Source organism: Acanthochromis polyacanthus, chromosome 7 (assembly GCF_021347895.1).
Source record: "Acanthochromis polyacanthus isolate Apoly-LR-REF ecotype Palm Island chromosome 7, KAUST_Apoly_ChrSc, whole genome shotgun sequence".
NCBI lineage: Eukaryota > Metazoa > Chordata > Actinopteri > Pomacentridae > Acanthochromis > Acanthochromis polyacanthus.
Genome location: NC_067119.1, coordinates 42464467 through 42480066, shown reverse-complemented (window position 1 = coordinate 42480066; position 15600 = coordinate 42464467). Strand labels below are relative to the sequence as shown.

Genomic DNA, 15600 nt, shown 5'->3' with positions numbered 1-15600 from the left:
GTACAAGAACGACAGACATGTTTTATCTTCTGTTGACTAGAACCAATAAAAATCTAATAAATATAACATGACACCATGAGAAAGTGCTCACACAGCGTCACTAGTGGCTGATAATCTGTGGTTCTGGAGTGGCCTCTTCATGTGGAACTGATTATTCAACAGAAAGAAGCTGCAGAATATTTGGCCAAAACTTTCCTGTCTAGCTGTGGAGAATACATGAGTGTTGATAACTGGTTTGGATATTCATCATTTTTCCAGTTATTGGTATCGTCTTTCTATGAAAGAGATTTTTGATAAAACACGTTCATTTCTGAAGCTGTGGTTCTCCGGTGTGAGGTCAAAGTTCTGCCCACAGCACAGTCTGATCAGCTGGACGTCCTCTACCACCAGCAGAACTCATTTAAACACATGGAAAACAGATATAAACACATTTCAACAAAGTCTGTGTTATTCTAAAACCGGACACCAAGATTTTCACCTTTATTACAAATATATACGAGCTACAAAAGAGTACAATCCCTTTTCGATCTCCTTGATTACTAAGAATCTACACACGTGGACAAAATTGTTGGTACCCCTCAGTTAAAGAAGGAAAAACCCACAATTCTCACTGAAATCACTTGAAACTCACAAAAGTAACAATAAATAAAAATTTATTGAAAATTAAATAATCAAAATCAGCCATCACTTTTGAATTGTTGATTAACATAATTATTGAAAAAAACAAACTAATGAAATAGGGCTGGACAAAAATGATGGTACCCATAACTTAATATTTTGTTGCACAACCTTTTGAGGCAATCACTGCAATCAAACGATTTCTGTATTTGTCAATGAGCGTTCTGCAGCTGTCAACAGGTATTTTGGCCCACTCCTCATGAGCAAACAGCTCCAGTTGTCTCAGGTTTGATGGGTGTCTTCTCCAAATGGCATGTTTCAGCTCCTTCCACATATGTTCAATGGGATTCAGATCTGGGCTCATAGAAGGCCACTTTAGAATAGTCCAACGCTTTTCTCTCAGCCATTCTTGGGTGTTTATGGCTGTGTGTTTTGGATCGTTGTCCTGTTGGAAGACCCATGACCTGCGACTGAGACCAAGCTTTCTGACACTAGGCAGCACATTTCTCTCCAGAATGCCTTGATAGTCTTCAGATTTCATCGTACCTTGCACACTTTCAAGACACCCTGTGCCAGATGCAGCAAAGCAGCCCCAAAACATTACTGAGCCTCCTCCATGTTTCACCGTAGGGACAGTGTTCTTTTCTTCGTACGCTTGGTTTTTGAGTCTATGAACATAGAGTTGATGTGCCTTACCAAAAAGCTCCAGTTTGGTCTCATCTGTCCAAAGGACATTCTCCCAGAAGCTTTGTGGCTTGTCCACATGCATTTTTGCAAATTCCAGTCTCGCTTTTTTATGAGTTTTTTTCAGCAGTGGTGTCCTCCTTGGTCGTCTCCCATGAAGTCCACTTTGGCTCAAACAACGACGAATGGTGCGATCTGACACTGATGTACCTTGGCCTTGGAGTTCACCTTTAATTTCTTTGGAGGTTGCTCTGGGCTCTTTGGATACAATTCCAACGATCCGTCTCTTCAATTTGTCATCAATTTTCCTCTTGCGGCCACGTCCAGGGAGGTTGGCTACTGTCCCGTGGGTCTTGAACTTCTGAATAATATGAGCCACTGTTGTCACAGGAACTTCAAGCTGTTTAGAGATGGTCTTATAGCCTTTACCTTTAAGATGTTTGTCTATAATTTTTTTTCGGATGTCCTGGGACAATTCTCTCCTTCGCTTTCTGTTGTCCATGTTCAGTGTGGTACACACCTTTTCACCAAACAGCAGGGTGACTACTTGTCTCCCTTTAAATAGGCAGACTGACTGATTATGAGTTTGGAAACACCTGTGATGTCAATTAAATGACACACCTGAGTTAATCATGTCACTCTGGTCAAATAGTTTTCAATCTTTTATAGAGGTACCATCATTTTTGTCCAGGCCTGTTTCATTAGTTTGTTTTTTTAATAATTATGTTAATCAACAATTCAAAAGTAATGGCTGTTTTTGATTATTTAATTTTCAATAAATTTTTATTTATTGTTACTTTTGTGAGTTTCAAGTGATTTCAGTGAGAATTGTGGGTTTTTCCTTCTTTAACTGAGGGGTACCAACAATTTTGTCCACGTGTGTATATGGATACTAGTCCTGAAGGATCTGGGGCAGCAGCAGATGAATTAGTGTTCTATGCTCTTCTGAATGTTTGTGGTAACAGGAAGTTGTGTGTTTGAGTTAAAATCAACCAGAATGTTCATAAGCTGCTATCAGAGCAACAGGAACTATAATGTACTGAGGAGCTGAGACAGCACGTTAGTTTAAGCAGCAGAATAATGTGTTTGGGATGTATTGCTAGTAGATTGGTTTCTTCTAAAATCAATCAATCATATTATCAGAACTGTACATTAATATCTCATCACTAATTATCTCACCTCTATCTGCTGTGGTTTGAACCTTTACTACGTGTTCGTATATACTCCTATAGAGTGAATAAAGGGACCCAGGGGAGTGTTAAGTAAACCACAGTGTGTGTTTCTGTGCTAATGACTGCAGCAGTGTGACTCACTAATGTGATTTTAATAGTTTTTACACAACAATGGTGCTGTGTGGCCCCAAGAAATCAGATATAGCAGATTTACTTACACACAAAACATTTTAACTGGATCGGTTCTCTGTTGGTTCTCTTTTAATGGGATTCACTGACAACTAGGAAAACACAGACCATCATCAGACTGGTCCTTAAAGACGGGAATGCAGTCAGTGTGTGAACAATCACTGATAAATATGACAATCTGTGGACAGACCAAGTTAACTACAGATGTTGTGATCAGATGCTGATGAGAAATAATGAAACTACAGCTGGCCTACAGTGGTGACAGTAGTATTAAATATAATCTATCAGTGGCTGCTATTAAATGATCACTCTGTTCATTTATGTCCTGAGCTGATAGACATTTGTCTTGTATTTAAGCTTTAATACTTCTGAGCAGTTTGATCAACCAAACAGATGTTCCCATCAAGTTATTTTACCCAACAGCATGTCTTGGTTCATTTTAAACCATTTTATTACATCAGTATAAATATGGGTGTATGTAACTATTGTGCACTTTCAGAGGGTCATGCTGCAGTCTAACAACACTCCACTTTGCCACAGGACGATGAATGCCTCACGTATTTCTGCAGGAGGTCCTACAGTTCAACATTTCTACAAATACATGAAAATACATTCCACAACATAAATAAACAGAAAATAAAACTAGTGTCCTGTGCATTAATTAAAGTGTTAAAGAACCACCTGTCCTGTAGAAAACAGGTACTTTTACTCTATTTATGTGCATGCAGATTGTATACCTACCTGGAGAATGTACTGCATAAACAATACGTATTCACATGGTCCAAAATCAATAAAACAAACCCTTACGGGTTCTTGGATTCCCTTCAGCTGACTCTCAGAAACCAGCTCATTATATCTGCTACTGTAAATTAACTGAACTAAACTGAGCGTCTCATTGCTGTAATCACAACCATCTGCTTTAACGTGTAGCTAAAGCACGGCGGCGACCTTTCAGACCATTAAAATATAATCAAGAATAAATTAGCATCACAAGTGAAGAGTAATTACATGCAAACAGTTTGGTTTGGATTTCATTCTCAGGTTCTGGTAAAGCGAAAGAAGAGAGCTTGTTGCCATGCCAATCCGTTCCAGTGTCCAGCGCCTCGGAGCATGATGTGGCGGTGAGTCCAGCTGAGGGCAGTGTTTCTCTGCTGCTGTCTGATCATCCACAGCATGAAAGGCTGCAGCCATCGGTCACAGCAGCCTCAACTCAAAGCGCACAACTTGGAGAGGAAAGCTTATCTGGATAATTTAGAATCCCAAAGGAGTCTTAGATAGCAGCGTCTCATGAATCATGCACTTAACAGGAGATTACACCTGTCACCATGTAAGACCAAGCAGAGACAACAACTGGCTCAGGAAATACCAGCGCCTCATCACAAATGCATATTTGTGTTTGGTAGGGGAACGGTGGGGTAATAAATAAGTTATCTCACACACACACACACACACACACACACACACACACACACACACACACACACACACACACACACACACACACACACACACACACACACACCATGCGGTCCAGAGGGGATGCACATCATCACACACTCACCGATCTAAGTGGAGTTTCTGGGCTAAGAGCTGCCAGTCCTTGCCCTTGGCGTTGGCAGTGTCGAAGGTGGCACAGATCCTCTGGCGGATGGACAGGGGGATTTTGAAGGCCTTGGACCCCGTCTGGGACGTGATGGTGCAGTCGGTCTGCATAAAAAATGGAACTGCTTCCTTTTCAGTCTGGAGGAACAGAACAGAAGCAGACTGTCATCAGACCGGGGTCAGGCAGGATGTGCTCATGCTGCTGTGTGCTTGTGTTGACCAGCATGGGGAGCCAGACGGGTGGAGCTTACTGGGTCAGGACCACTCAGACCGGATGTTTAGCAGTTTAAAACATTACTACAGAGACTGTAAATCTACTAGGCAATGATGGACACCTCTAATAGTCCTCAGTAGTGTGGATAGTGCTGGTATCTCTGAAAATCTTGGGCTAATCCAACCCTGTGCCACCATATAAAGCTACAGGTTCAGTCTGGATTAAGAGTGGAGAATCAGTGGAAGACATTTCCATCAACCCCCCCATCCACGTTCTGTTAGCTGGCAGTCTTTTTTCCATGCTATCCCATTTAAAGTGCACACCAAGCCAGTTAAATTCATGAACACATCTTTTCCTCCATATTCAGCCTCAGGTCCAGACTTAAACAGCATCACACTCCTGTCTAAGTGACCTTTTTTTTCTGACGTGGCATCCAGAGAATGTGAATCTAAAGCTGCTGAAGAAACACTGTCATATCACTGAATGAACAGATGGTGGCAGTAGCACTGTATTTCACTGTTTTCTTGAACGAAAGGGGAGGAAGAAACACAATAGCTCCATCAGTGCCTTGTTGATTTAAAAAGCTGTTTGACTTCTTCTTGTTCTGCCACCGAGTCATTACTCATAATTCACTGTATTGTTGTACAGAATAGGTGCACAATGGAAGCTGAAGTACTCTAAAAAAACAACTAAAAATCACATATTCTGCTGGGATGGGCGTCTGACTCTGACCGTGAGGATGTGCACGGTCAGCCAACAGAGAAATGTAAAGTTTTTGGAAATTGAGAAATAATGATGTCAGAGCATCACCCAGTACGGCCAGTGGAACGTTGGTACTGGTCTGGTCTGGTTGAATGGACGGCGAATGTTTGCTGACTGCCTGAAACCCAACTTCCTCTCAGCAGCACGTCCCTCTTTAGTGGATTTAATGTGAACACGGATTCTAAGTCCAGGAATAACATCACCTGCTTCCACACATCAGCAGCACAAAGACAGGACAGAAGAGCTTCCAGGAGCACCGATGCCTGGCCGAGGTAGGAAAGCTGATCAGAGCTGTGAACTTTGACAATGGATTTAGAGTTAGTGAGGCAAGTTCAGGTTTAGCCCAGGTTTTAAGGACTACGATGGTGATGCACTTCTCTGGAGCAGTTCAGGTTGATAAAACAGATCAGAACAAATTAAATCATGGCTAACTGGCCAAACATGGAGTCACCGTTTCTAGAAAGAGCGAAAATTCTAAAATACAGACTGACAGAACATTAAACTAAATGTCCTTTACTTTCCAAGAACCTTAAAGGACCATCAGGGTTACAGAGAAAAGATTAAGATTTAATAGAAAACAAAAGTGTAGTTCTGGTCACCTCTGCTCTGGTCTTAATGACGGGGAGTCTGGGGAGTATTTAACCTCCCTTCTTTCCTGGTTTCACTGATGCTTTTGGCCAGTAGTAAATTTCTAATCTATATATTCCTCATATGGGTTCATCAGGATGATGGGTTATTTTGTTGAGAGAAATATCTATACCTGTCATAGTCCAGACCTCAGATCTGTTTCCTGGTAAGTAGGATGCACAACATACTGTTCTTACAGCTCTAACTGTCGCTCTGCTGATAGCCTCATTTCATTGTGTCTTCAGTTGGGTTTAAAGTAACCCGGTGTATAATAAGCGTCTCCAGCTGTTTCTCTTGATATGTCCTTCACATGATGGCGGCAGACAGAAACACACACACATCTGCATTTTCTTTGATTGATTTTCTGAAATCCTTGAGCTAAACTTGAGCTGAACTGTGATTACTGGCTCCATCTTAAAGCTGCTGTAGAGGACATCGATCCATCGTGGGGACCCACCATGTAAACCCAGCGTGGACCTCTCCACAGCATCTGTAATGTGCCAAATGGACATGGTGATGGTTTGAATTCTGCACACAGCTCCTATAAAATGTTTTATTTCTCCTCCTGTCTGACAAACTCCAACCACCAAGACAGGATTTAATCAAATCATAAAAAGTAATTGTAAATCATATTTCCTGTGTCCCAGCGTGAGTTCAGGTAGTGTTGTTGGCCTTCAGGTAGAATGAGCACATTTGTGACTGGTTGTGAAAAAGCACTTGGGTAAAGTCAATGAGTAACACTCTCTTCTGCCTTAACAACCACTGTCAAGGTGCTCTTGAGTGAGGATTTCTAAGTCCTCGCTGCTCCAGTGGAGCTGCTCAGTGGCTGACAGAAGACTGTTGTTAGAGTGGGCAGCTCCCAGGTGTTGGTGCATGTGAATGTGAAGCAGGCTATTTGCTGGAACACGTGTCTCCCTGGACGAATAAAGGTTAAAAAACACATAGAGCAAACGTGGCAAACAGCTGGATCTGTGTTGTCGGTGTTAGTCACGTTTAGCATAAATCTGTGAAGAGAGAAAGAGGGTAAGAGTGTCCTCCTGGCTCTATTAATACGCAGAGCAAGCTCAGGAGAGCTGGCCCTGCTGCGAGTGGACACACTCCAGGAAGGTTACACAAAGGTTGATGGAGAAAGTAAAACAACCATCCACGCCTCCAGCAGCTGCTCAGCCTCACCTCGGCCACGGCCGTGTAGACCTGCAGAATCTGCTCGTGGCCTTTGACCTGACGAACGCTGATCTTGCAGGAGAGCTGGGCGGCGGCGGGGCTGAATCTCTCCAGAGAGAAGGCACAGTGCAGGGGCTGCTGGTTGCTGCACCACACTTGGGGGAAGGAGAATTCCTGAGACAGGCAGAAGAAGAAAAGGACATCAGAGACATTACGCAGTACGCAGCGATGTTAACACACGCTCTGTAGAGATGATTCAGCTCCTTCTGCATGTGACCACACCGTCACATGCTGGAGATAAAAGCCTCAGTGGTGTATTTAAGCATGAAAATCACCACAGTAAAGAGAGAAAGAAGTCTTGATAAGGTGTGTAAAAACAGCCTGAATCCTGGTCCGGGTGCTCTGAGAATAGGAGCAGCTAAGTACTGTAAGCAGTCTGAGTGGGGAAAACAGGGGAAAGGGAAAAGATTGCTTGTGATGTATAATTAATTTGTGAAGAACGGGTACATCTGTGGGGAAACGTCCTTGACCTCTGTTAGACTCTGTCTCCACCAAATCTGCATATTAAAAGTAACCTGTAAGTGATTCCTAGCGCAGACCGTGGCAGTAAAAGCCCCGGCCGCTGTGCTCGCTCTGGACTTAACCCTTGTGGCTTTGATCTGCTGCCGAGCGGCGCTCACGGCAGCAGATAATGGAGTCTGGGAGCGGGAGGTGGGGGGCGGGAGGGTGATGGACATGGAAAGCCGGGATGCTCTTTAGCACTAAAAGCTGACTTGATGTATGGCTCGGCTATTATTCTGCACCTGCTCCACCGAAGCAGGTTCACGCCGCTGCTGCCGTCCCGAGGCCTTCATAAATAAGGCGGTGGAGGGGGTGGGTGTCTTTGAAGCACTTTCACCCTGCATCCACATCTTTAAGCAACAGCATCATGCAGCAGGGACACAGCTCAGCAGCTACAAACAGCACTCACTGACTGCTGCTCTCTGCCTAATGCTGTTTGCATCTTAATGCTGCTGCGAGTGAAACAAACACAAAGCTATTAATCTCTGCACACATCCGTCCTCATGAGCCCTGTGAGGGAGAAATGTGGGTGACAGCCTCTATTCACGCTAAAAGAGCAGCTTTTAGGGACTAAATGGTGCACACAAACACCATGTAAAGTCAGTCCAGATGTGAGGAGCCGCGCTGAAGCTGTTTCCATCAAAGCAGAAGTCTTCTTCTCTGGAGGAGAGTCTGAGACAACGAGAAGACGCTGCAGTGAAACCCGCTGTGAAGGCTGTTCTCTAGTCTAGGATGACTGCTGCTTTGTCACTTACACCACGTCTACATACAGGAGAAGGCAGCAGCAGCTCAGTTACTGACACATGAGAGGCGTTCAGGTGCACGCTGAGCTGTGGGTCATTTTAAAACACTCAAAGAACAAACACACTGACTGTAGCTGCACTGATAAAAGGTAATGTAAAACATGTAATTCAGCTGGTATTTATGAGTACAGAATGACAGAAAATGCAGAAAGTAGGACTGTGAGACGTGTGAGATGGATGTTTTACTGTGTAGACCAGCTCGAACAGAACGGCTTTAAACTGTTAAACAGACAGTTAAACAGCTAAACAGCTGAACCAGGACTCTGCAGGTTAAATTAGACCTTATTACTGTGTGAAAATGAGAACAGCTTCAGTGCACGTCAGAATTCTTTTCAGCTGAGGAAATCTAGCTTTCTTTCACTTATAAAGTTGAGACATCGATAAATATATGAACTCACATTCAGTTAAATGTGTGGATTAGTTAAACAACAGAACATCTGAATGATCTAACAGTGAAAACAAGCATCATTATGAACCTTATGAAGAAAGAAAAGGAAAGAAAGGCAAAGGAATAAAAAATGTAAAGACAAAGGAATAATGAATACCAGGAAATGAAAGTAAATAAACTTGGTCCTGATCACTGTTGGGTAACCCGTAACCACTGTGAGCTTTGATCCTCTGCAGGTTTGGGATTCTTAAATGTGACTAACAATGAATCCAAACAATCACTAACGATGAGATTCTGTCCAGAAATGCTGTGCTAGAATAAACACTATTAACGGTACAGTCGGATGCAGTCCGAGCTGGCAGGAAGAGCATTCAGAAACATCCCAGCGGCTCACACTGATGACTGATACGTGAACGATGGGAGGAGCTCCGCAGTGATCAGCTGTTAGCAGCAGAAACAGGATCCTGACAGTGAATGCATCACGTGTTCTACATTCTCAGGTACCTGACATGTGGTAAAGGGTTTGATGCTCCACAGGAACTGAGGAACATCCTGGATGGACACCTGCAGGCTGAAGGTGTTCGCTCGGAAAGGCAACATCTTTGGCTCCTCCAGGAGCTGACCCCCTCTGGTCCTCTCTGCTGCCACCACTCCCTGGAGGAGGAGGAGGAGGAGGAGGAAGAGGAAGAGGAAGAGGAGGAGGAAGAGGAGGAGGAGGAAGAGGAAGAGGAGAAGGAAGAGGAAGAGGAGGAGGAGGAAGAGGAGAAGGAAGAGGAAGAGGAGGAGGAGGAAGAAGAGGAGGAGGAGAAGGAAGAAGAGGAGGAGGAGAAGGAAGAGGAGGAGGAGGAGGAGGAGGAGGAGGAAGAGGAAGAGAGTAACAGGACAAAGACAGGAAAAGTGAGGAAAAAGGAGGGAAAAGAAAGAGATGGCAGCAGGAGAGGACATTAATATGAAACAAAATGATGGAATGAAGGAAGAGAAAATGAGGAGAAAAGAAAAACAGAGGAAATTAAATGAAGGGAAATAAAGAAAGGGAGAAGAAGAAATGATCAGTAAAAGAGATGAAGTATCAGAAAACAGAGGAGGAGAGAAAGTAATGGAGAGGTTAGAAAATGAAGGCAAAAAAAGAAAAGGATGCAAATGAACAAAAAACAGAGAAATGAAAGTCAGTAAAAGAAATGAAATGACAGAAAAAGAGGAGAAAACATAAATAAATGCACAGGACAGAGAAGAAAAGAAAAGAAAAGCAGAGTGAAGAGATGAAAAGAGTTGATGAAAGGAGTGGAGAAACAAAGCAAGAAGAAGGGATAGAATGGCAGGAAGGAGTTAGAGAGAAAGAGGGAAAGTAAAAGAGGAGAGAAAAACAAGAAATGAAATTACTGCAGAAGAAAAGTTATTTCTTCTGGAGAAGCTCCACCTTTGTATATCAGCCCAAACACCTGCTGCTAATCCCTGCTGTCACATCCTCTGATGGATCCATCCCAGACATCAGCAGAGCAGCAGGAAGTGACATCACGCCTCAACAAATTCTACAGCAAACCCTACAACAAACCCTACAAATAACCCTATAACAAACCCTACAACAAACCCTACAACAAATCCTAAAGCAAACCCTACAGCAAACCCTATAACAAACCCTACAAATAACCCTACAGCAAACCCTAAAACAAATCCTACAATAAACCCTACAACAAACCCTACAGCAAACCCTACAGCAAATCCTAAAGCAAACCCTACAATAAACCCTATAACAAACCCTACAGAAAACTCTACAGCAAACCCTACAATAAACCCTACAAACTGCACTTTCACATTAGTATCACACTATCAGCCTCGACATGATAGATAGAAGGCGTGTCTGTGTCTGTGTGTGTGTGTGTGTGTGTGTGTGTGTGTGTGTGTGTGTGTGTGTGTGTGTGTGTGTGTGTGTGTTGCAGAACGTCCGCTGCCCAGACTGAATCTGTGATGATGAAACTGTGATTGTGTCTTGCAGGTGTTCATTTGTCATCGTGGTTGACTGTCCCAGTGGGATGGTGGGTGTCTGGCCCGTCTCTCCTCGTCCTCCTCCATCACAGAGAGAAGACAGAGACCAGAGCTGATTTGTTCTGACTAAGTGTCCGTGCATATGTGTATTTACATGTGAGCTTCCATCCACCAGACATGCTGCATACCGTCATCACTGTAGGTGTAAGAAAAATCATCTGTTGGCAGAATGCATGAAAACACGTCCACTAAATGTGACAACAGAGAGCTGAAAGATGGTGTTCCTCCTCTGCCATCTGTGAACCGTTAGCCACAGAGCAGCCGGACAGCGCTGTGTTTTTGGTTTTCTCCTACAGCATGTGGTTAGCTTGGATCTGTGATAACATTTGATCTGAAGCTGTCAGGATGCCGTGATTGAAGTGTTCTGTAGAAGCTGACTGCTCCTGATGTGCTGTTTGACACGTCACACATGACTGACGTGTATTAGATGATGTTTTACAGCTAAGGGAATGTTGCAATGTCAACCTGGACTATGAAATCCAGGAAGAAGAACAGTTTCAAAGTGCCAGGAGGTTTCCAAACTTCCTTGGTTCCATGCATAAACACAACACAGAGGCAGAGAGAGCTTCAACAAAAGATAGAAACTAGCATTTAGTTAAACATTTGCAAAAACTACCTTTTCTAAGTTTTGGAAGGAGCTGAGAGAGAAACAAAGTGTTGGTGAAGTCTGATGAGACACTGAAAGTGTTCATTTAAATGATGAGAACAATCAGACAGACGGATTCTGTTTCTTGTAGAACTGTTTGTTGTGGAGATTCTGCAGAGCTTCCAGCACAGTGCCAGCTATGTTGCTGCAGACATTAACCACCTTATTGAGTACACTTTTGTGTCTGACCTTAGGAGACGGATACCAGCGGATTAAAGAGAAAGTGAGCACAGTCTCAACAAAAGATCGATAAAACATTCTCATCAGGGTCCTGTCAACCTGGAACTTTGAGAGTTTCTGTAGACGAAACAGATCCTGCTGCCTCTTCCTCCACAGCGTGTCAGTCAGTCCTGATGGACAGGCAGCCGGGTTGGACCAACCGAATGAAAACACAGAATTAGATTTCCAGAGTTTCATATGGAACATGTGATCAACCAATCTGACAGTTTGCAGGGTGGATCCTTCTGTAGTAGCGCTGCACAGTGGTTCAGTCGTTAGCACGTCCTCCTCACAACTAGAAGATCCCCAGTTTGTGTCCCGGCCTTCCTGGGATCTTTCTGTTACCTGTCCAGGTGAACCCTGCCTTCACCCTCAGTCAGCTGGGATAGACTCCACCCCCATAATGAGGATTAAACAGTGTATAGATGATGGATGGATGGAACTTCCTGTATCATTGAACATGTGTGGCTGCATGACTCCTAAATAACCTGTTCTTTTGTAGAACAGCTAAATATTGTTTAAGCAGCTGTAGGTGAGCTGGTGTGCTCGAGCTGCAACACTCCAGAGAATGCTGTAGATCAGGGGTTGGCAACCTTTAACACTCAAAGAGCCATTTCGACCCGTTTCCCACAGAAAAGAAAACACCAGGAGCCGCAAAATCCTTTTGGCATTTAAAATGAAGACAACACTGCATATATCGCTTTTTTACCTCTATGCCCTTGTTAATCAGTCGTGATTAATTAATTACAAAGCCTCTAATTAGATAGATTCATTTTTTAATTGTGTCCTTCCACTAATATTTATCTTACTTGGTTAATGTCATTTTTGCTCCTGGACCTCATATGTTACGTAATGTTAGCTGGAAATCAATATTTTGCAAATGTCTATTTAACTTGTAAAATCTATTTATCTATTTATCTTAAGCTAATAACTTTTCTCCGGTAAGTCGCTGCCCTATTTTCCAAGACGACACTCCTCTGACTCTCTGACCTGCTGATGTGACATCGAGCCGTGTTCTTGCGAGTAACGTGTATTACCCTATCACGAGTACTTTTGACTCAAAGACAAGACGTGTCTTTCTTGGAGTGGAGCTTTAACATACAGGCTTGCCATTCTTGAGTACAAAACGATGTGAAACTACAGGCGTTGCTTCTCCAGGAGTAAAACAAAAAAGGCACGAAACGTGTGGGAATCGGAAGCTCCGTGTTGTCTCTCTGCATCAACTTTGCCCTCTCATGTCCCAGGGGAAAACCCCAACAGCACATCCGCTGGAGTGACACGTCAAAATAAGAGCGGTAATTTCACAATAAAACTATCTATATTAAAATGCATTGAAACGCGCCTGAAAGGCAGAACAATTTATTTTCCAAAGTTACAGGGAGCCACAACAGAGGGCTGAAAGAGCCGCATGCGGCTCCGGAGCCACGGGTTGCCGACCCCTGGTGTAGAGTTACATCTGAGTCATTTTATGTCGTGAATGGATTATCATCATGGAAAAAAACTGCTTGGAAAACATGGTAAAAGCTGATTAATAGAGACTAGTTTTTAAGTGAAGAACAGGAGGGGACTTTAACGTTTGAAACAGGAAGTAGAAACAAAGGATTACACCTTTTCTAATCTGCAAGTAGAGTTTCAGCAATTAGTCGATCAAACAATTAGTCAGTCAAGAGTAAATTAGAACAATTTTGATAATGTAGCGTAAATATTCAAACACAAATGGCAAAAGGTTCCAGCTTCTCATGTGTGGACATCATCTGTTCTTCTATGAATATCTTTGGGTGTTGGACAGTTGGTTGGACTCAGTGAGATGCCATGTTGGGCTCATTTTCACTATTCTAGTCAATGTAAAGAGCAAACAGATTATTTTGAAAATGTAAATGATCTGGTCATGAATATAACGGTGAGCTGCAGCAGTGCTCTTAAATGTCCCAACCATTAAAGGGGTAGTTAGGGTTGGAAAATGCCCCTTCAAAGAGATGACAGCAGCCTGCATTAATGTGGAAGTCATTTAGTCGCCACACATTAGACTGAAATCAGTCATGAAAAGGTGGGGAAAAAACAAGCAGCTGTAGAGACTCTCCAGTGTGTGGAAGTACTGTACAGGAAGTAAAGCCCTGCTCACCTTTTCAGAACCACAAAACCCTCATCTTGAAACAAAATTTAATTAAATATGGAACCCTGGTCATTTGTGTAGAAGTGAGAGAATTTCTAAGATGCCATAACCTATGCTTTATAATTTGCACTTTAAAGGAACTTTAAATTTTCATTTCATTCACACCCAAAATATGGCTGATGAATAGATGAATGGCCTCCATGTATTTCTAATGGTTAAAAAAGCCTTAAAACCAGTCAAAAACACAAATAAATGATGGGATTCATGGGATACAATCCAAGGATTTATTTCTTTTGCTTTTTGTGCTTCCTTTGGTGTTTCCATAAAACATGTAGCTTCGCCCGTTTCATAAAGCTGCAGATCACAACATGAGATCACCTCCTCTGGGGTTTATTTTGCCTCTTTTACCTCCATAAGAAACACCAGGCCTGAGTCCAGCAGAGGAGTCGACCTTAAACTGGGAGTGACATTCGTTTGTGGAAAGGGTTACTGGGACCTTTTGTGTAAGTAGAGCTCGTAATCACTTTTGTGGAACAGCGGTGTGGATATGTGATGATTTTAAAGTGCTACGGTGCCATTTGTACAGATTTCTGTCGACTGTTCCTGATCTGCTGGATGGACGTTTTACAGCGAACTGAAGAGTCGGCCAACACTGAGACATCCAAAAGACACAGAATGACTGATGGATTCTCCATTAAAAGTGATTACTTCTAGGTGAGGATGCTCCCATTCAGGGGTGACCCTTTGCTAAGGCAGAAGACTAAAGGTTGAGGTGAACGGTGTTTTCTGGTAGCATTTCCACTGGAAGGTAACGTCTGCCAGCAGAATACTAATGCGGGTGGTATTTTCAGGTACTTTTATCCGTTGTCTCTCCAACACATCCGAATGCTGTGACCTTGGAGATGGACTGACTGGTGGAGGGGCATTACTTCTGCTCATTCTTAACAAACACTTTCACATTGTCTTTGTTGTTGGAACTGACACAAAAACTGGATCATTTTGATGGTCTGAGATTTATGCTGAATGATTATCTGCTAAGTATTTTAAAAAGAGAAAGCAGCATTGTTCTCTATCAGAGGAAATATCAGAACCCTGCCAGTCTGAAGCCTTTGCTCTGTGCTGGAATAAAGTCTCCCTCACACAACTGATTGTGTTGCATCAGGCTTCCTGTTGATCCAGGATCCGGTCTGTGATTGACTGTATGCCGGAGCTTGGAAAACACACAGCAGAGACGTGGCACTAACAGACAGGAGCCCGAGGGACGTGCACAAGTCTGGCATCTGCTCGGCAGGCTGGGAATTCATAAACCAAATCCAGAATACATTTTAAAGCCAGCTGCTGCTGACGGCTGCAACATGACAGAGAGGCGGTCACGATGCTCAGCGCTCCTCTGTTAGCCTGGTCTCTCTGAGGAGGACGGGGAGCTTGATTTCCCTCATGTTCTCTGATGAAATCACAACGCTTTAAAGCCCTACAGGTCGCTGAAGGATAATCAAGTCAGACAGGATCGAAATACAGAATGATTGGTTAACATTTGAATGGCAGTGATTACAGTACGGCGGTCTTTGTCTCAGTCAGTTAAAAGCATGAGAAGAGCGTGTTCGAGTCTCAGTGCTGAGGAATCACTCTCATCTTGAAGTCTCAGACAGCACATGTTGAGGTCCCTGCTGCCTCACAGAGCTCCGGAAACAACCACACACAAGATGTTCAGTGTGAATCTGGGCCGCGACCTGCAATATGTTCGTCCTAATGGAGTGGAAATCATCAAAGTGGAACTATGCATCCTCGTATTTTA

At 43.2% G+C, this 15600-nt stretch overlaps 1 protein-coding gene across 2 annotated transcripts in view; it reads right to left on the bottom strand.

Moving 5' to 3' along the window:
• unc5db (unc-5 netrin receptor Db) overlaps nucleotides 1-15600 on the bottom strand; it is a 292888-nt gene that overhangs the window by 9147 nt on the left and 268141 nt on the right. For both annotated transcript variants that reach the window (XM_051951356.1, XM_051951357.1), the window contains 3 exons: nucleotides 9289-9438; nucleotides 7042-7206; nucleotides 4225-4403 (listed from right to left, as the gene is read on the bottom strand). In XM_051951356.1, the coding sequence (XP_051807316.1) occupies nucleotides 4225-4403; nucleotides 7042-7206; nucleotides 9289-9438 (494 nt within the window). The remainder of the gene's footprint in view (nucleotides 1-4224; nucleotides 4404-7041; nucleotides 7207-9288; nucleotides 9439-15600) is intronic.